Source organism: Saccostrea echinata, unplaced genomic scaffold (assembly GCF_033153115.1).
Source record: "Saccostrea echinata isolate AGI-Se365-2 ecotype Australia unplaced genomic scaffold, CSIRO_AGI_Sech_v1 ptg000029l, whole genome shotgun sequence".
NCBI classification, from domain to species: domain Eukaryota; kingdom Metazoa; phylum Mollusca; class Bivalvia; order Ostreida; family Ostreidae; genus Saccostrea; species Saccostrea echinata.
The window spans coordinates 290,683-313,536 of NW_026889778.1; the positions used below are offsets into that span (position 1 = coordinate 290,683).

Sequence of the window (22,854 nt, forward strand, 5' to 3'; positions counted from 1 at the left end):
TTCTATACCTGATGAGTCTTACGTAATATAAGGGGTGTTCTATACCTGATGAGTCTTACGTAATATAAGGGGTGTTCTATACCTGATGAGTCTTACGTTATATAAGGGGTGTTCTATACCTGATGAGTCTTACGTAATATAAGGGGTGTTCTATACCTGATGAGTCTTACGTTATATAAGGGGTGTTCTATAACTGATGAGTCTTACGTTATATAAGGGGTGTTCTATACCTGATGAGTCTTACGTTATATAAGGGGTGTTCTATACCTGATGAGTCTTACATAATATAAGGGGTGTTCTATACCTGATGCATCTTACGTTATATAAAGGGTGTTCTATACCTGATGAGTCTTACGTTATATAAAGGGTGTTCTATACCTGATGAGTCTTACATAATATAAGGGGTGTTCTATACCTGATGAGTCTTACGTTATATAAAGGGTGTTCTATACCTGATGAGTCTTACGTTATATAAAGGGTGTTCTATACCTGATGAGTCTTACATAATATAAGGAGTGTTCTATACCTGATGAGTCTTACGTTATATAAGGGGTGTTCTATACCTGATGAGTCTTATGGAATATAAGGGGTGTTCTATACCTGATGTGTCTTACGTTATATAAAGGGTGTTCTATACCTGATGAGTCTTACATAATATAAGGGGTGTTCTATACCTGATGAGTCTTACGTTATATAAAGGGTGTTCTATACCTGATGAGTCTTACGTTATATAAAGGGTGTTCTATACCTGATGAGTCTTACGTTATATAAGGGGTGTTCTATACCTGATGAGTCTTACGTTATATAAGGGGTGTTCTATACCTGATGAGTCTTATGGAATATAAGGGGTGTTCTATACCTGATGTGTCTTACGTTATATAAGGGGTGTTCTATACCTGATGAGTCTTACATAATATAAGGGGTGTTCTATACCTGATGAGTCTTACATAATATCAGGGGTGTTCTATACCTGATGAGTCTTACGTTATATAAAGGGTGTTCTATACCTGATGAGTCTTACATAATATAAGGGGTGTTCTATACCTGATGAGTCTTACATAATATCAGGGGTGTTCTATACCTGATGAGTCTTACGTTATATAAAGGGTGTTCTATACCTGATGAGTCTTACGTTATATAAGGGGTGTTCTATACCTGATGAGTCTTACGTTATATAAGGGGTGTTCTATACCTGATGTGTCTTACGTTATATAAAGGGTGTTCTATACCTGATGAGTCTTACGTTATAAAAGGGGTGTTCTATACCTGATGAGTCTTACGTTATATAAGGGGTGTTCTATACCTGATGAGTCTTACGTTATATAAGGGGTGTTCTATACCTGATGAGTCTTACGTTATATAAGGGGTGTTCTATACCTGATGAGTCTTACGTAATATAAGGGGTGTTCTATACCTGATGAGTCTTACGTAATATAAGGGGTGTTCTATACCTGATGAGTCTTACGTTATATAAGGGGTGTTCTATACCTGATGAGTCTTATGGAATATAAGGAGTATTCAATTATTAACGCGTCTTACATAATATAAGGGGTGTTCTATCAATGAAAAATGAAATGACTGCTTTCGGATCGAGAAAACCCATGAAGAATAAGTTCATGGCATTTTTTTGCTCACTGCTTGGGTAAAATCTAACACTGCGATGGGAATATTTTGAATTGCTCAAGTTTTGCCGCAAAGTGTATATGTAGTATATTCCTTGTTTAGCATAAACAACACAAACATGTACTAAAGCCGGGGTCAGCGAGTGCAGATTGCTGTGTCGGAATTAGAATAATCTGTTCACAAACATTGATCAGTGCTGGATAACAACAAGGTAACACGCTGCAATAGATAAGGTATAACAAGGTGAATTTAGGTTAGGAGTTATGAAGTCTGATTTCTGGACGTTACACGCAATTTTAGGTTAGGAGTTATGAAGCCTGATTTCTGGACGTTACACGCAATTTTAGGTTAGGAGTTATGAAGTCTGATTTCTGGACGTTACACGCAATTTTAGGTTAGGAGTTATGGAGTCTGATTTCTGGACGTTACACGCAATTTTAGGTTAGGAGTTATGAAGTCTGATTTCTGGACGTTACACGCAATTTTAGGTTAGGAGTTATGAAGTCTGATTTCTGGACGTTACACGCAATTTTAGGTTAGGAGTTATGAAGTCTGATTTTTGGACGTTACACGCAATTTTAAGTTAGGAGTTATGAAGTCTGATTTCTGGACGTTACACGCAATTTTAGGTTAGGAGTTATGGAGTCTGATTTCTGGACGTTACACGCAATTTTAGCGCAACCGAAAGAAGGGGCGATTAAACATGTAACGTGGCTGTTTCTACAGCTGTCGGTTAATTTCTATGTTAAGCGTTCGTGTGCCCTTGGATTTTGATACCCCAGATGCGATTAAAAAACAAAAAATAAATAGCATAGGAATTGATTTTTTTGGTCAGTTTTTAGCTCTACTGGTCAGAGACCAGAAGAGCTTATGCGATAGTAAGGTGTCCGTCGTCCGTCCGTCTGTCTGTCTGTCTGTCTGTCTGTCTGTCCGTCTGTCTGTAAACAATTTTTCAAAACGCTACTCCTCCTACAGTTTTGGTCCGATTTCAATATAACTTGGCACACAAGTAGACTACACTAAGATACATAATTTAGTGCATCGGTTTTTAATTTCGATGGACGGTGTTGCCATGGTTACTAAAAATAGAAATTTCTGTGAAATTCCTTTAAAACGCTACTCCTCCCACAGTTTTGGTCCGATTTCAATATAACTTGGCACACGTGTAGACTACACTAAGATACATAATTTAGTGCATCGGTTTTTGATTTTGATGGACGGTGTTGCCATGGTTACTAAAAATAGAAATTTCTGTGAAATTCCTTTAAAACGCTACTCCTCCTACAGTTTTGGTCCAATTTCAATATAACTTGGCACACAAGTAGACTACACTAAGATACATAATTTAGTGCATCAATTTTTGATTTCGATGGACGGTGTTGCCATGGTTACTAAAAATAGAAATTTCTGTGAAATTCCATTAAAACACTATTCCTGCTACAGTTTTAGTCTGCTTATAATATAATTAGGCATACAAGAAGACTATACTAAGATACATAATTTATTGCATTGGTTTTTGAATTCGATGAACAGTGTTGCCATGGTTACTTAAAATAGAAATTTTTGTGAAATTCCCATTAAATGTTACTCCTCCTACAATTTTGGTCTGATTTCAATCTAATTTGGCACACAGTTAGAATACACTACGATACATAATATGTATTTCTGTTTTTTTTATTTGGGTGAACGGTGTTGTCATGGTTACTAAAAATAGAAATTTCCGTGAAATACTTTCACAACGCTACTCCTCCTACAGTTTTCATTTGATTTCAATATAACTTGGCACAGAAGTAGACTACATTAAGATACATAATTCTATTCATTGTTGCATGTTGCAATGTTTCAAATCCAAGTGCTACTTTTCTTTTGTTATACAAACAGACCAGTAGAGCTACAGTCTCATCAGAGACTTCTGGTTCTATATTGTTTGAGAATTTGTCAAATAAGGTAACTAATCAGTAAGTATTTTCTAACTCGACTTTGCAAAGAAATAGATCTTTCTCTCAGAAAAATAGAATTATCCAATCAAATACTTTGAAAGACATGGTTTTTCTGACTTTGATTTTTTTTAATATTGAATGAATAGCTAGGTAGATTCTTGAATGAGTGAAGTGGACTCTAAACAGAAAAAAAGCTTGGAATGGCGTAAAGTAGCAGCTCTGTCGGGCCGTAATTAATCGTCAAGGGGCCGTAATTAACCGTCAATAATAAAGGTGCCTTTCCCTATGGTCTTCAAATCTACAATGAAGGAATGATAAAATCAGGTTTCCGAATTTGTTGTAGATAAAGACAATAGTTAATTACAATCAACATGAGTTTCTACAATAGTTTAAGGAGTCAAAACTGAATTTTAAACGAGTTACATGTGGCCGATAGAGCATTGGGCCTCCAAAAGTCTCTAGAATATAGCTTTTGTAGGATTGCGAGTAAACTGTGGCCGCTAGAGCATTGGGCCTCCGAAGTCTCTAGAATATAGCTTTTGTAAGATGGCATGAGAGTAAATTGTGTTCGGTAGAGCATTGGGCCTCCGAAAGTCTCTAGAATATAGCTAGCGCTTTTGTAAAATTGAGAGTAAATTAAATGTGGCCGCTAGAGCTTTGGGCCTCCGAAAGTGTCTAGAATATAGCTTTTGTAAGATTGAGAGTAAACTGTGTCCGGTAGAGCATTGGGCCTCCGAAAGTCTCTAGAATATAGCTTTTGTAAGATTGAGAGTAAACAATAATAGAATTGTGACACGTAGAGGAATTATTTGATAAACAAGTGAAAAGATATTAAAGAAATATCTTATACATACAAAGTTATAGAATACAAGATTATCAGGTCCTGGGACATCTATAAATCTGGCTCCAGGGAAAATGAGATTATAACAAGACACAAATAGATAAAAAGCTCACAAAATAATAGACAAGGAATTTCAAGGATAAACATCCAAATTAAGTTTTATATATTAAAAACTTATTTCAAAAACGTTAATTTTTCTCGGTGATATTCCTCCATGTATACATGTACATATAGTTATAGATAGTGTTAAATTAAGAAACTTGAACTGTTTACTGCATATTCTTATAATCAATCTCTATATTTAGAAATACAGGACAGGTTTTTGTTAACTGTATATCTACTTTTTCTCTGTTTACATATATATCTTGATTTTCCGGAAATGCGGATTGAATCTACTGTATAAGCGAGTCACCTACGAAATTACGTGTCCACGAACCAGTAAAAGATATGATAAGGGTAACCGTTGTAAAATGCCTACATATAAAGCTTCAATAATATAAAAATCAAATTATTCAATTTGTAAGCTCAGGATTTACAGCAAAGTTCTAATTATTGGAAGGTATGAAATCATGACAAAACTTTCCTGTGGAAAAATTCTTTCGGCAAAAATTCTTCTATCTAAACAAATAGATAAATTGCGAGTATCAGTTACTTTTGTCTCGGTGAATGTCACGCTAACCACTACACTACACAGTTCATAACATTTAGAGGCATTTAAATTTTGTTTGTGATATGTGGAAGGTACGAATTCTGTTTCATAAAAGCGTTTTTTTAAAGTAGAGTGGGTCCTTGTTTCATGTTTTTGTAAAGCATTTTTAAACATACTTTGAAAATATACTTCCCCCCAAAAATAACCCACCTATATAAAAAAAATTATGATATACATCAAGCATGAAGAAATGATCGTTTTCATTCTTTTTGATGTGTGCATGCTTTCATAGACAAATAATATTTACACTTGTGAGATCTAGATTGCTGAAAAAATTTTACAGAAAGTACACATTATTGTTAACTGGAATATAAAAGTGTAGATTTTACAGAAAGTACACATTATTGTTAACTGGAATATAAAAGAAAATGTGCTATATATAAGATTTAATTTTTTTTTCACATTTTATTTATAGAACCGCGGGCATTTTTCTCGCATGTTTGTCCATCTCCTATGATAATATAAATTGAAATAGAACAAGCACGTATTATTGGCTTTAAAATGGAAAGGGGGGGGGGGGGGTCAGAGAAATAAACGACAATTGAATAAAAGACGATACAAGAGATCAAACGAAAAAGTCCATCCTCGATCTACCTATTTAGAGGGGGTTGAAAAAAAAAAAACTTTTACTATTAAAAAGTGTGTGGGTGTGTGTATGCGGGAAGATGGGGGGGGGGGGTGTCAAAGTATATTATCACTAGTATCTAAGGGGATGATCATAGATTCTCAATCATTTATCCATCTCTGGTCCAGTATACACAAGTGGGATGGGGGGTGAGGTCACACAATCAGGATGTCGCTGTCTGTAATCCCTGATGTCTTTATATATTAGATATATAGCTGTACATGTACATACACGCAGTATGTCCACAGCGTCCAGGCTTTGTCCACGTTTACACGATATGTAATTCGGTATGTTTATGTACGTTTATATAGTTAGACCTGAATGATACGAAGTGATAACGCAGTGATATGCAGATTTAAGTACACATGTACTGATTGGTTATCATTTCTCGTGATAAACCACGAGATTTTTCCATTGTCCAGTGATAGATGTTTAAAGCAGGGCGGAAAGTAGGGCCATAAACATTTCTCCAAGGCCAGCGGACACAAAGGAGGTACTCCTTCATTCACCCGACAGTCTGCAGACTCCAGGATTTAAGGTACTGCGGTAAAAATTATAAATATTTTCAAATTTTGTACCCCTGTGAATACAAGACTAATAAACACAACTGCTGTAGGGGCCCGGTTTGATCTAATATATTGCGTAAAGTAATGATATCACTGAAATATCACTGCAAATTTTAAAACATATTAATGGCTACATCTTAACGCAAACCTCAATTTTAAAAGGAAGGAATGAATTATAAATACTTTGTTGTAACACTACTACATTTTTCCTATTTGTGAGAGAAGGGGGAGGGGGCGAGATGGAATCATTAAGTATCGGAACCTCTCGGCATTAGTTTTGATTGTTATATAAGTCGTTCTGTTAAATTAATTTGAATGATTGTTTAGTAACCCAGTCTTCGAATTTCCGACTCTTAATATCTTCATGTCTGTTTCAAAAATGTACAGTTTAACTTTTATTTTAGAGATAACCTTTTTCATGTTTTTGGTGAAAGTGAATAAAAATGTATCCTGGGTAAGGTTATTGGTTAAACAGTACGAGCATTATATTAGTAGTCAGATCATCAGATAATCTATATCTATATAAAACAGATAATTTTTTGTTATAAGTTGTAAAAGTAATTCCTTGACTAAATCCGCTGTGCGTACACAGAGCGGCGCTGTGGGGCCGTAAACAACATAGACAAGAAAGGTGCCGTATTCCCCATGGTCTTCCAATATAAAGTCCAAGAACTGGTATAAAATCAGGTTTCCGAATTTATTATGGATGATGGTTAATAACAATAAACATGAATTTCAACAATAGCTAGCATATTAAGTTCAAAAATGTTAATTTTGCTCGGTGACATATTTATATTTAATTCGCCAAAATGGAGATTTTTAGTTTTTAGTGTCTCGAATGATGCAAAGCGGTAACATAGGAGGCTATCTTAAATTTGGTCCCTAGAAAAAATGTTTATGCAAGCTCTACGTCAGTCGTGGAGGATATGTAGTTGCTAGGCTAGGTTCAAGATCGTAGCTCTACGTGGAGGCTATGTAGCTGCTACGCTAGGTTCAAGATCGTAGCTCTACGTGGAGGCCATGTAGCTGCTAGGCTAGGTTCAAGATCGTATCTCTACGTGGAGGCCATGTAGCTGCTAGGCTAGGTTCAAGATCGTATCTCTACGTGGAGGCTATGTAGCTGCTAGGCTAGGTGCAAGATCGTAGCTCTACGTGGAGGCTATGTAGCTGCTACGCTAGGTTCAAGATCGTAGCTCTACATGGAGACTATGTAGCTGCTAGTCTAGGTTCAAGATCGTATCTCTACGTGGAGGCTATGTAGCTGCTAGGCTAGGTGCAAGATCGTAGCTTTACGTGGAGACTATGTAGCTGCTAGGCTAGGTTCAGGATCGTAGCTCTACATGGAGACTATGTAGCTGCTACGCTAGGTTCAAGATCGTAGCTCTATGTGGAGGCCATGTAGCTGCTAGGCTAGGTTCAAGATCGTATCTCTACGTGGAGGCCATGTAGCTGCTACGCTAGGTTCAAGATCGTAGCTCTACGTGGAGGCTATGTAGCTGCTAGGCTAAGTTCAAGATCGTATCTCTACGTGGAGGCTATGTAGCTGCTAGGCTAGGTTCAAGATCGTAGCTCTACGTGGAGGCCATGTAGCTGCTAGGCTAAGTTCAAGATCGTATCTCTACGTGGAGGCTATGTAGCTGCTAGGCTAGGTGCAAGATCGTGGCTCTACGTGGAGACTATGTAGCTGCTAGGCTAGGTTCAGGATCGTAGCTCTACATGGAGACTATGTAGCTGCTAGGCTAGGTGAAAGATCGTAGCTCTACGTGGAGACCTTGTAGCTGCTGGGGTATAGGTTCAAGATCGTAGCTCTACGTGGAGACTATGTAGCACTAGGCTACGTTCGGGATCGTAGCTCTACATGGAAACTATGTAGCTGCTTCGAACTTGGAACATACCGCCTGTTAATGGTTGTCGTACTATAGTTAGACCCGTTTACGATTGTCGTCAGTCTGTTCGATTCCTTTGACGGTCGTCGTTTTTCTGTTTCTCAGGCCCATATTTACGGTTGTCTTAATATGTTTAATTGTCAGTTATGATTACTGCCTTTAGTTTAACCCAATCCTCTGACTCTGTTTCAGATTACAATATAATGGGACTCGTGGAACACATTCATCCTGTTTTGGCAGAACTCGATTATCGAAAGGGGACTGTGAAAGCTACTTTCATTTTCGGTTCCTTTCTCTTCTTCTCCGTCCTTTACGTCCTGACGGGTATAATTTCCATGGCAACGTGGACTTATCGAAACTTACGTGAGAAAGAGAAGATGTTTTGGAAATTGGCTGTAGTCCGTGCGGTGTATGGGATTTTTTGCACTATTGTCGGGATGTGGGCGATATTCGTGGACACAGAGCTAGAGAAGGATCCCGTGTTCGCCACGAATCCGACGAGTTACTTCGCTCTCACAGTCACTGTCGGGTTTTTCGTGTTTGAATGCAGCGCCATCATGGTGTCTGACATTGTGTACAGAAAGGTCAGCATTCTTTTAAACATTCACCACTGGTTGTCTTTGTTTGGATACACCACTCTGATGTTAACAGAGTCTGCGCACTGCTTTGGAACAAAAGGACTGATTCTAGAGATGAGTACCCCATTCTCAGCGATCTGCTGGACCGTGCTGAAGGCGGGAAAAGCGGATTCTCTGCTGTGGCGCGCTAACCAGTTTATTCTGGTTCACACATTTCACCTGCGCTCAGTGGTGGAGTGTTTTATGTGGTACCTGACCTACACACATTGGGAGCGGATCTGGTCGGCCATGCCGTTGTCTATTTTTTCTTTCCTCTATATTCAGCTGACCCTCGTGACCTTTCTCATGACGCCTTACTGGACTTACAAGAAAACACAACAAATGATCACCCCCGTGGACTGGAACTTTGAAGACTCCGAGGCCAACAAAGCGCGAAACGGTGCCGTCAAGAAGTCCGCGTAGTTCATAGAAGACATTATTCTCCCAGGGTCATCGATCACATCCGGTTTAAAACAAAAAAGTGATGAACTGCTCGCTTCAAAATACTCATTTCTGTCATGATCTCATCGTCAGCCTTTCACGGAAGGGAGAAAATATCCACGTGTCAGAAAATCTCCTACCTCCATGATGTCAACATTGAGATTTAACTTTGTTTATAGTTTTGTAATCATTGTGTGCAAGGCACGTAAATGATAATTATTTATCACAATGAGTTTTTTTTATTAAGTATTTTTAGATAGATTTTTAATCGTCTTTGAATCCATATGTAGTTGTTATGTTAACAATTATTAAACACCCTTATGTTTCGCATGTATGTGTTTAATGAACTGATCAGAAAAATCTGAAACTTGTTAGTCACAGTACTATCAGACCAACGTTAATGCGTACCAACTGACACTTGTAAGTTACGGTATTATCTGACCCATGTAAGTCATTGTTCTTTTTCGCTCCTCGTACGTCAAGTACCGTTCCATCTTACCCATGTAAGATAAGTATTTTTTTTACCCTTCTGTAACGGTATTATCTAACCCATGTAAGTCACGGCATCGAATGGCCAATATAACGTACGGTACTTTCTGATCCGTGTAAGCCACGGTACTTTCTGAACCATATAAGTTACAGAAATCTGTGACCCTCGTTAGTGGTACTATCTGACTCACTAAAACCATGGTACTATAAGACCTAAGTTTATAAGGGTACATTGTGACTGAGTAAGTCTGTGGACTATTTTACCCAATACGCAAGTTTCGAGATTGCAGCTCTCCAACGATAGAGGCGCAAATACAGGGTTGTTCCCAAGAATTGAAATACCAGGGGGCATTAAAAAAGTAGAAGGGGTTCTGGGGTTTCCCTCCTAAGAGGGGGTGAGGTACTATTTGATTCATGTAAGTCATGGTACTATCAAACACTTGTAAAACACGGTGCTCTGTGATCCACTAAGTCACTCTACTTTATGACTCGGAATGTTACTTCAAACCATATTGTTGATATTCTTGTATCATCAACTTATGTATCAATAGCCTGCCTCGTTTTATAAATTGTTCATACATAGAAAATGATCTTGCTTATCGAATCAACTGGGAGACATACCTCCATATACAGGTGATAATGGCATATTGCTTCATAAATAAGGGAAATTAAAGATAGAAAAATAAGTCATCACGGGGTGTTGTGCTGTTTATATAGACAATTTCGCACATGTTGTATGATTTCGTGTTTTGGCATGGTGAAATTAACAATTTATAATATTAGCGATTTTCACTGGAGCGAAAAATGCAAGGTTTAATGAAATATTCAACAAAAACAAACAACATGCAGACTTTAGTCAGAAGAAAAAAAATTATAGCCCAAAGAGGAGGTTTTAACAGAAAGAAACGTTCTCGATATTTTTCTTGCAAGCATGAAAATGAATCATATGTTCAAGAATCACAATCAGCTAAAATGCAATTTAAAATAAATAAACAAATTTTTGGCGATAAAATGCTACAATAAGATGAGCCAAACAAGTCCATGTTGACCAATATAGAACTGAGTGCGTTTCAAATTCGAGGTAGCACGTTTACCAGGAGCATTTACGCGTAACGCTATATACATGTACATACAAATCAACGTGGCTTATTAAGTATGATTCTAAACAGGTCATTAAAAGGCTAATCGCATATAAATGAAGCCAGTGAAGAAATTCAAAATCATAATACGGAGCACAAGGTTGTTCAGCGAGATGTTTTAACTCAACCTTCTTACATTACACATTATATTTCGAACTCGACTCTGAACAAACCTCGGTGTTTACGAAAGCTTTGAAGTTTTTATGTTGACTAAAACTATTGTTTGACATTTTCAGATGCTGGTACACATAGTAAAGACATCATTTTAATAATAATATTAAATTCTCAAGACGTTTAATAAAGATTCAAAATTTGACTAGTAACCGGGGACAACAGATGAGCCTTTTTGAGACTTGCTATTTTTATTATTATTATAACAGCACATTTGCGTAAATACGACATGAAACGATGGATTTATATAATTTCTAAGAAAGAAAACATATCTTTAATCCGATACAGGTATATATTTATTTGTTTACATTCTAGTACTAGTGAAAGGATCCACAGATTACTAATTAATTGATAGTAATTAAGAAATATGACCCGCGTATTCTAATGTACTTCTAGGACCGGTATGTTCTTCATGATTTGAGTTAATTTTGCAATATTGCTAATAATTTATCCCAAAGAAATCCATTCTATAATTAAAATGCACACAATTTCAGCATACCTTGCACATGTTGTAGGGCGAAATTGACAGAAATTGCATTTAAACTTGACATTTTCAAAGAAACAAGTCATTTATCCCACTGAGAATTATCTCTCGTTTATAAGAGGGCCAGTAAACCTTAAAAAATGAAAACAATAGATTCACATCCTAACATTTGTCCAGAAGATAGTGGGTATAATGTATATTCTGTAGAGTTTCTTGTTAGAATTAAACACCAAAATTATATACAATATTCCGTCCTTGTCAAAATTAAAAGTGCTTCAATTCAAAACTCAGCTACAGGTATAAACACGATTTTATTGCTGATTCTTATGGAGACCCACGATCTCCAGGTGTATTAGCGATATCATTACCAGATGTACCGTCTTGTCTATTGTTGTTCATAATAGAAAAATTACTTTTTGGTCATATATAAAATCATCATGATCGGTGTCTTGATTAACTCAAGGAGTGATACACAATAAAAGAATAGTGAAAATTTAAATCTGTAGGAGAAAAAAATATTTATCAGATGAAAAATAATCAATAGTAATGAGAATGAGAGGTGTATAAGGCCAAAGTTTTTATTTTTTTTTTTGGTTTACGATTTTCTGTCTCAAAAAAATGCATTGGGTGGTCGAAAATAAAAATAAAAATAATTTAGGATTCAACAATTTTATTTTAAAATACCAGCAGTGTTTATTTTAATAAAAATAATACACGTCAATAGTTACATACTTTTAAGTTTTATTGTCTAGATCACATAACTCTTTTTATCTAATTTTAATTCATTTCTAACTTTAGACTGAATGTCATTTTCATTTACATATAGTTCTGATTTTTGTTTGTCAATCAGTGCTTGGTTCATGATGTTCAACTTCTTTTTGTGCTCTTCAGTGATATGTGATGTGTTATAAACCTTGGTATCCCCACAAACTAAAAATAAGGATCCAAATTTAAGTTAAATTTAGATTGAAGAAAAATACAATTTAATTGTTTAACAATATCAAAAGTAATTGACATTGAAATAAAGGTTATAATAATTTGATCATGCAGCTATCAAATTTAATGTTCAACCTGCGGCACATAAGCTTAATAATTTCTCAATCAAGTCTTTCTTTAAATTTTAGTTATGTACCTGCACAGTAGGCAATGCTCATTATTTACTTAGTAATTCAGAGGGCTTTGATCTCAATTGAGTATGAAATTTGCAAAGTTTTGTATATTGAATTTACTTCTATAAATTAACAAATGTTTTATACACATTTGAATTTATCCAGTGAAATACCAGTCAGCGTTACTTCAACTAAGATGTATCTCTCAACACTAAATTGGCTTCACTATTGTCCATAGATTTATCAGCCTATTTTGGGAAACGCCATTTTGGGGGAATTGGGAAAAAATTATCGGCTATTTGATGAAATTGGAAAAAAAATTAAAATGTTGCTTAAATCATGTATTCAGGGGTAATTCGATCATTTAACATTTCAGCATGAACTCTAATTTGGGCAACCAAACGACAATTAAATATGATCCATCTTCATCATACAAGATCTAATAAAAGTAAAATGGACTTCAATGAGTATAAAGTATTTATACAACTTAAGGTAGTACATGTACATGTGTGTATGAGATTTCAATTTAGATCATTATGGTATCTCTTTCTGGAGATTATAAACCTCCTGTAAAAAATTATACTAAGTACACATTTTCTAAAAGTCCTCTTTAAATATGTATTAATGCATTGAAAATATATTTTTCTATCTGAAATAATGCCTAAAGTCCTTACCATTCACTCGCAGATCAATTGAGTAGGTGGAAATAACTTAATAAATCTATATAATTACACAATATCATCATTTTTAGAAAAACGGAGGAAATTCGGATTAAGAGTTGGCGATGTTTTTTACAGTGTTTTTAAACATGTGTTATGACTGTAGCTTTGCTAAATGAGTTAAATAGATGAAAATTACAGACAATCTGACAATTTTACTTTGTGTTTTTCCAAGATAATTAAAAATAAAAGCATTGTTCATCAATTGGGAAAAAAATACTGCCAAATTGGCAAAAAAATGAACTCATTTTCAATTGGGAATGGGGCCGAATTTCGGCCCAAGGCACTGATAAATCCCTGTTATCTATGGGTGTATCCGTTTCTGTTAGGTCGATTAGGGTTGGGTATACACTCTTCTAGGTGTATCCGTTTCTCTTAGGTCGATTAGGGTTGGGTATACACTCTTCTAGGTGTATCCGTTTCTGTTAGGTCGATTAGGGTTGGGCATACACTCTCCAATATTACGGTATAAATTTAGCCAATTGAGACATTGCAATTGGAGAAAGGGATCATGCATCCAAGATTTTATTCACTTTCCTATGCAGAAAAAGTTCTTTCAGTGTGTGTCATTGCTTTCAGTGAGGAATTACCTTGTTACATGACAGAACCGCCATTTTGTTTATTTATGGTCACCTAAATGTTTGTAATGGTCTCGTATATTTATAAGCGCTTATTTGACTAAGATGCATTCTAAAATTTAAAACCCACCAGTTCAGTGGAGAAAAATCCGGAAAAATATGTCGGAGAAAGACATTATTTTTATTTTCATGATTGGTGAAAATTAGGGTCGGCGGAATCGGAAACCAAAAGAAAAAAAACTTGGCCTAATTTTGGGCTGATGGAAGTGAACGAAGCCATAGCCTAACCGGAAGCTAAGGGATGCTGCTCCATCAATTAATTTGGCCCTGCATTCTTATTGCTCTGTCACTGAGTGGAACATATTCCAGTAGAGGTAAGATTGTTTAACGTCAACAGATAGGGTATTGACAGTCGATTTACAAACACACATTTAATATAATTAATCTACAGTGAAATTGCATTAATTCTCTGAAAACCGTCTGTTCTTCTCCTGGGTATACATTATAAACAAAGTTGTAATAAGCAGGGATATCTTTCCCACATATGTGAAATTCCGGACCACGATCAAGGTATTCTGGTGCTGGGAAGGGCTCTGTTAATTTATCTTCTTGTGAGAGAAGTTCCTTTCTATTCACCAATGATATTTAATTATCATAATAATAATAAAGTCATTGAAAGGTCATTCTACTTGTATAAATATTTTATGAGGTTAATGAAATGATATATTGTCTGGAACGGTTTGTGTGTATATTTTTGACATTCTTCAGTGCATGTCAGACCAACAATAAGAAAATATTTGTTTGATGTACTCCGACCGACCCATCAAATATACCCTTTTTTCAGTACTTTAATTTTCAAAGGTTATAGAAAAATACAGATTGTCTGATGTGCTTTAAAATTTTAGGATCCATATGTTGCTGCATTTTACAAACATATATAAACTATGTTGACGAAGTTTAGGAGTCATGGAGATATAAATGTGTAAATCTGTGATTTTTGTAACATTTATCATTGTGTTTTATAATTCCTAAAATAAAAAAAATAAAAGCCCACCTACAGGTACCTACCCACCAAATATGGGTCGGAGTACATCGAACAAAGATATTTTTAATGATGGCCTCATTTCACTATTTGAAATAATACATGAACTTTATTTCAAAGGATACATGTATTTGTAAAATGATGTTAAAATCACATAGAATCTAAAATTTCAGAATGATATTGCAAGAGTTTTTATTTATTTATTTATTTATTTTTTATTTATCTATTTTTTCTGTAAAATAAAAAAAAAGATAAAATTTTGTCGGAATTTTATGGTTAATTCGTTTGTTTAGAGGAAATTTTAAAACCTGTAGAATGAGGGCAATATAAGTATACTGAGGCCATAAATAGAAGAGAGTTCCTATCATTCAGATATTTGTACTACTACAAGACTAAAATATGGGCAAAAAATAGAAAATTTGTCATAATTTTTTGAGATATCATGCTTTCGGACAAACAGTTGTGAAAATCTTGTATTTTTCTTACAGTTGTCCGGACTCACAATAGTTTCTATGAATGTAATCGTTGTTACCCAAAGGGAACTGATAAGTGCGTAAAATTGAACGTCACCACAAGTGAGTTTGGCTCCCGATGTATTTGTAAATGGGGGTACGTGGGACTTTATTGTCAGCATGTCGGCTGTCGAATAGGCGAGACCTGTTTTAATAACGGCACATGTGACTTACATACCAACAACTACACTATTGGTGAATGTCTGTGTCCACCCGAATGGTCAGGAGACCTGTGCCAATGTGAGTTTATTGTATCACTGTTTTTATTTTACATGATTTGTCGCTGAATTTCTTTACTGATAGGAACTAATTCCTGTTGAAGCAAACACTGCTCACTGATATGAAAATATACGCTCCAATTAGAAATCTTTGTGTCTGCTAGTTGGTGTACCATTCAGTGAAAATCATACTGTCTCACATAATTATTAATATTGCATACATTTTCTTTGAATATTTAAGGTGCATTTTCTGTGGATGTCTTACACCTAGCTGCGATAGAATTTATGAAATACTGATTTTAAACGAGACTGTTTAAAGCTCTGAAGGGGGACGACTGGGGTTTTCATTGCGCAATACTTCGCGCAGCATAGTAAAATAAAGCGTATTAACTCTTTTAAAGCAACCATTTTTACATAATTTATAAAAGTTAACAAATTTAAGAAATATAAGGTTAAAAAATCTAATTACGTTTTTAAATAACTGATTTTTAAACGATTTTTCAAATGATGGGTATATAGACGTCGTAATAGTGTGTTTTTGACGTTATAAATAACCGAAGTTCTTTATGCAGGGTCATTAATTATGTCATAAAATAAAAAAGTATCAAAGAGTTTAGATGCTCTTGAAATTTGAAACATAGAAAATTATATTGAGAATCTCACAATCATTTTTATTATTTTCATGTAAATCTGTGGTATCTGTCATGTTTTGTTTTACTCCATAAAAATAGGAAGATATCATGATTTTTGACATTTTGAGATTCCCCCTCTGGAAATCAGACGGTAGAATTTTGTGTTTCTTGCATAAAATGTACAATATAGTATTATTCATCAAATAATATAATTTGAGCAAAAAGTCTATAGTAGCATTTGTATAATTTGCTCCGAAGTGTGAAAAAAAAATGGTATTTTCCTATATAATCCTTTAGTAAATGTACCTGTATTTTGAGATGGTCCCTAAAAAATAACCAGACGGTAGATGTTCACTAAACTTGGCATATATACTGAAGTCAATGTAAGGTACATATGGTATAAAAATTAAAGAGTTTCTCTATCGGCTCCCTTAACATAGTTTCCAGTAGCCTGTCTCGGTTTTGAAATTGAGCTTTCACAGAACAGGCTCTTGCGTACCAAATGAGTTGCACATGTTGGATGACACTATATACTTTTGATAAATGGAATATTGCTATATGGCATGGGAAGTGAACGATGGTAAAGCTGAAGTCCTAGCGTTTGTCATATAGCTAGGATGTAAGTTTGTCATTATCCAAATATGTGACAGACTGAAGTGTGTGAATGTGAAGTCATAGCGTTTGTCATATAGCTAGGATGTAAGTTTGTCATTATCCAAATATGTGACAGACTCCGTGCTGTCTTTTATTTCAAGTTTGCTGTGATACATTTCGAATCTGAATATGACAATCAATGTTGTTGATAAAACGTCGTCGGTATATATTTGAAAAATTTCTTATTTTCATGGCTGATTTATTATTTAATGTATATAAATAAAGGAAAGGACACTCTTCCCGACACGAAATTGGTTCGGGTGATTTTCTCGCCGAGCCCAACAATCTCTTCTGGTTAAAGCTAAACAGGATTCGTAAAAGGAATGAGTTATATTGTCCGCCATATAAGTTTTCTCAAGGGTGTCGTTTTCCAGCTGCTATATGAGCCCCAGCTTTGTTCACGGTACAGTGTATTCTGCTTCACGGATTCTATCTGAGCACACGTCTCCGTCATTATCATTGTGATATTCTTGGACGCGACTAAAATGACTTCTGTATGCCTGTGCCACGTCAGGAAAAATGTCATAAAAAGATATTCGATATCAACTGTACAGGTCAATGCATTACAAAGTGAAATAAGCATAAATGCACCTTCAATTAAATAAAACGTAAACAAAAAGGATAACGTGAGACATATATGTACTACACGCCGCAGCGACCAGCTAAAAGCAATCAGGTGTAAAGAATGCGAAAGGTTTATATACCCCAGCGCTGATATAGGAGATAAGAAGACTAATATGATATATGCCTATTTACGAGTCGTGTTCAGCTTTAAGTACATTTTATTTAACAAGAATCAGATAGGGTCAAGCCAACTTTCGCCTTTAGTGCAAAGATGCGAAGACGAAAGTGCCTCAGATGGAATTTATCTATGTTGTTATGCTGTACGATAATTGTCCATAAAGTTAGTAGACTGGTGCCATAACGTTCTTGATAATTACATTATAAATATATATTATTATAACAGTAACTTGATCCGAAGAGCCGTATCACGTCAAGTTGACAGGCGCGGATCATCAGATCAAACGAGACGCTTCGCGTCTCGTTTGATCTGATGATCCGCGCCTGTCAACGAGACGTGATACGGTTCTTCGGATCAAGTTACTGTTATAATGATAAATTTATTATATACCCCTTTACAACTAGCAAAATGTAATAAAAGGTAACTTTCTGGATAAATTACATAACTTTTATGCATTAAACAAACCATTTCTTAGGGGAACTTTTTGAAGAGCGAGAATAAAAACGTCATTTATCTGTGTACTACGTCATCAGTTTCGGAGAGGGGTGATATGGATTCAGAAAATCATAGTGTGGTGATCCGGAACGTCGGATCACACCGTCATAAATTGCATAAATTCAACAGTAAAACTGAGTGACAAACAGTTGGGTATATAATGTACCACACTGCAAAATGTGTACGATATTATTTTAATATAGACCATGATTTAGTAAAACTATAAAGATTAAACCAATACACACTGGGTTATTTTTTTCAAAAATATTATTACTAAAACAAACAATTTATTCTGACTTGGATTTTCATAACAAATATTTTGGTATATAATAAGTAAATCTAAATTGGACCATTTCTCTGACAAAAAACATCATTATCTACGAACTTAATGGACAAATCTCGTAGATGTATCTCGTCAGATGGTGAGACCTGTATTGTTATGTATATATATGTTGATATTTCGTCAGATAGAATTTATCCGTGTTTTAATCTCATATATATTATTATCTCGTCAGATGGATCTTATCTATGTTATAATGTTGAAATCATATCATGGCAATATCTATGTTGTAATGTTGTGTATGTCAATATCTCTTCAAATGGCGATATCAATGTTATAATGTTGATATCTCGTCAGATGGCGATATTTCTATGTTGTAATGTTGTATGTTGATTTTTCGTCAGATGGCGATATCTATGTTATAATGTTGTATGTTGATATCTCGTAAGATGGCGATATCTATGTTGTAATGTTGTTGATATCTCGTCAGATGGAATTTATCGGTTTGGGTGGGACAAGGACACAGAGAACGATTTCGTGAAGACGGGAGCTATAACATTCCATCCCGTAAGTTCTTTTTTTTAAATCTAACCTCGTATTTTATCATAAAAATCCAACAAGTGAGTTGCTTTTTAATCTAATTTTATTATAATGTGTCTTCCAGCGAGATGTTTAAATTTTTAATATCAACATTCACAAATGTTTTCCATAATACAACACTTATTGAGCAAAACTCAACACGCAGAATGATTCTGATGAAGTAAATGTATATTTTTTTTAAAGATACATGTACCCCAGAAATATTTTAGAATTTGGGTTTTGAAATATATTTATAATTAAGGTGGTCTGCCTCACCAAATTTTAATTCATTGGATGTTTGAAGTATCACTTGAAATATGGAACCAATATTGAAAGACCAATATCAGATCTTTATATTATATAATTTTTTTTTATTGTGTTTTTTTTTCTCCCACAGAAAACAGAAAATTTGTTTTTGCTGCAAATTATACACTTGATAACTTCAGATTTACAGTTCATTAATTCATAATACATCTACAAGAAATATTTTGCAAACATCTTTTTAAAACATGAAACAAAATGGCGAAATTTGGGGGGGGGGGGATCATCTTTTTTAAACTTGGATTATTCAGAAATTAAACTGATCGCAACTAGATGTATATGAAGTTGAATTGTTAGCAATATTACAATTAAATACCAGTTTGTTTGGATATGATTTACAAATTAACTGGATTTATTGGACGAGTTGATTTCTCCGTGGAAAAAAATCATATTTACAGTTCTTTGTTGATTTTTATTTTAAAGTTTACAACCGGGATTGGTGCCAATTTAATCAAAGTACTGAAAGTACTGAAAAGCGGTTAGCATGCTTCCTTCTGGGATTTACAACAAAATTTGCATGAAATGTTGGTATTAAAGTACTGTAGAGTTTATGTTCAAATAGTGTTAAGGTCAAAGTTATTGGTATTCAGAAGAAGGTCTTGACATAAGGATTACATATGTGAAGTATGAAAGTCCTAGCACCAACCGTTCAAAAGTTATGGCCAAGGTTATTTTCCAAAAGTAGGTCAACTCCAAGGTCAAGGTCAAAGGGTCAAAGTTGTTTGTATCCAAAGGAAGATCTTGACACAAGGATTACACATGTGAAGTATGAAACCCCTAGAACCAATTGTTCAAAAGGTATGGCCAAGGTTAAAGTTTTTCAGAAGTAGGTCAAACTCCTAGATCAAGGTCAAAAGGTCAAAATTGTTGGTATCCAAACGAAGGTCTTGTCACAAGGATTAAACATGTGAAGTATGGAACCCCTAGCACCAATTGTTCAAAAGGTATGGCCAAGGTTAATGTTCGGTAAATTTTGCAAAATTGGGTCAAACTCCAAGGTCAAAACGTCAAATATGGTGGTACCCAGAGAAAGGTATTGTCACAAGGAATACACATTTGAAATATGAAAGCCATAGCTCCAACCAATCAAAAGTTATAAGCAAGGTTTAAGTTTTTGCGGACAAACAGACAGACAGACAGAGAGTAACACGGACGGACAGGGCAAAAACTATATACCCCCGAAACTTCGATACGGGGGCATAAAAATATTAATTTCTCACAATCTTAAGTATTATGCATATGGAGAATGGGTAAACTAAAGGGATCAAAAGTAAAACTCTTTACCCCAGGTTTCCTAGTAATCCAAACTACTAGATTATTTAGATCTAATTTAGTAAGCTAAATATGAGTTTGCCTATGATTTTAATGCATTTTGTAATTTTATTTTGGAGACTTTTTTTAATTTATGGTCTGGCAGGACGGACAGGATCGCACGGTGCATCACGGTCGGATTATCAGGGGTGAGAAGTTTCAGCTGACTATTTACGGGATAGGAAAAAGATACGACTGTGAGTAGCGTACAATATTTAATAATTTCTTAGATGAAATATGGAGATAACGAACAGTATTCAAGTTCAAAGTCCATTAAAACAATACAATTTTGGAGCAGAGCAAACATGGACCTCTAAAACATCAGAGGTGGGATCAGGTGCAATGGAGGAGTGAGCATCCCCTGCCGACTGGTCCACCGCCGTGTGCTCCTTGTCATGATCGGTAATTAAAGGAAAAATCCGTCCACAGTTCAGTGTGTAAATAATGGCCTAACAATTAGTATGAAAAACGTCAACAACAATAGAATTTGATAGTAAAAAGACGTACTGTCGATTCCTAAATATTAACACTACTAGCGAATCTAAAATACATCTTTCTTTTTTTATTTTTATATTGCTGAAACAAATCTAAAATGTTTAAGGGCCCTCTATACACTAAAATAAAATATTTCATTTCATTTCATTGAGAAAATTATATTGCATAAAGGGTAAGCATTGAGCTTACCTATTTAATTTTCGACATTCGGTATGTTGCATTTACCTGCAGGAAAATGTTCATAGACAACGGAGTATTGCTGAACAGAAATTAAAACTGCTAACTCGTGTGGGGAAATACATGTAAAATTAAATATTCTGCCAATTTATCATGGCCTATTACTATATCAAAAATGTTTTAAATGAATACAGTCAAATAGAGTAATACACTGTATTAATAAAGATTAAAGCTAGGGCAGATTTTCTAACTGCATAAAAATACCCCAGAATCAGAATCTTGTGTGCAGCTTAATAAGTCAACAGTCTTCCCACGAAATTCTGATCTCGCTATTTAACATCTACGAAATTTCTGGACATTAAGTACTCGTGTAAAATAACTACAGTATACAAGGACCATTAATGCTGGGCAACAAATATATGGGGCGGATCCAGAAGGGGTTCGGTGTCCAGAGGTGGATCTAGCTAGAAGTTGTTCGGGGTCCAGACCCTCCCCCCCCCCGGAATTTTCAAAGCCATTAATTACATGTAATTTCTACGTAAAGACCTTGGACCCCCCTCCCCCTAGAAAATACGGACCCCTCTTAAAACGGTAAGGCGAGTCATGTATTTGAAGAAAGTGTCTACCCCCCACCCCCACACACAAACAGGTTTTTCAGGTTTAGGTAAATTTTCATACTTTTGCATTTTTTTGGCTTGTCAAAAAACTTATAAGTCCGACAGTTAGATCCTCCTCAGTCTAAAAGAAAAATCTTGGATCATTCCTTTACATGTATCTTTAACACGAACTGATATTTAAAAAAAAAACAAAGCAAAACAAAACAAAAAACAAAGAAAAAAAACAAACAAAAAAACATTGTTTTCCTTTTAATCAACTGGTTTTTTATTTGATAAATTACAGATAGCGACTTTTGCGTGAGGTTTTGGTACAACTTATCCGATAAAGGGGCGGATCTAGAAGTCATACTGGAGCGGATATTGATGATCCCTGTTCAGCCGAGGATGCAGTTTGGAAGGGAAAACATAACGGAGTACGGAGTTTGGAGAGAAGCAAAGGTCTTCATCCACGGAATGATAGGGACAAACCTGGTAAGAAGGGTCCACTCATAATAAGACAAAAGGTCAAAGGTCTTCATCCACGGAATGATGGGCACAAACCTGGCAAGAAGGTCCACTCCTAAAATAGAGGACAGATGGGTCTACACAGAAAACAGAAGACAAAGGGGTTTTCTCTGAAGATAACGAACAGTAATCAAGATCAAAAGTCCATTGGAACAAAACAAATCTGGAGCAGATTAAACACGGACCACTTAAAACATCAGACGTGGGATCAGGTGTCATGGAGGAGTGAGCAATAATAAATATAATATTAACGATGAGTCTACAAAAAAGATAAGAACAAAAGATATGCCAAGAAATAAAATTAAAAAAACAAACAGATAAAATAAAAGGACAGATGG

At 35.2% G+C, this 22,854-nt stretch overlaps 2 protein-coding genes across 2 annotated transcripts in view; both read left to right on the top strand.

Annotated features, from left to right (window-relative positions):
• The window catches only part of LOC133195432 (uncharacterized), a 466,395-nt gene that overhangs the window by 81,176 nt on the left and 362,365 nt on the right, over positions 1–22,854 (top strand). The gene's annotated exons all lie outside the window — the stretch shown is intronic.
• LOC133194337 (protein CLN8-like) lies at positions 8,394–9,279 on the top strand. Its single transcript, XM_061330315.1, has one exon. The coding sequence runs from the start codon at positions 8,394–8,396 to the stop codon at positions 9,228–9,230; it is 837 nt and encodes a 278-aa protein (XP_061186299.1). The 3' UTR covers positions 9,231–9,279.

Coding starts and splice junctions, on each gene's coding strand:
- LOC133194337 (XM_061330315.1), top strand. CDS start 8,394: ATGGGACTCGTGGAACACATTCATCCTGTTTTGGCAGAACTCGATTAT.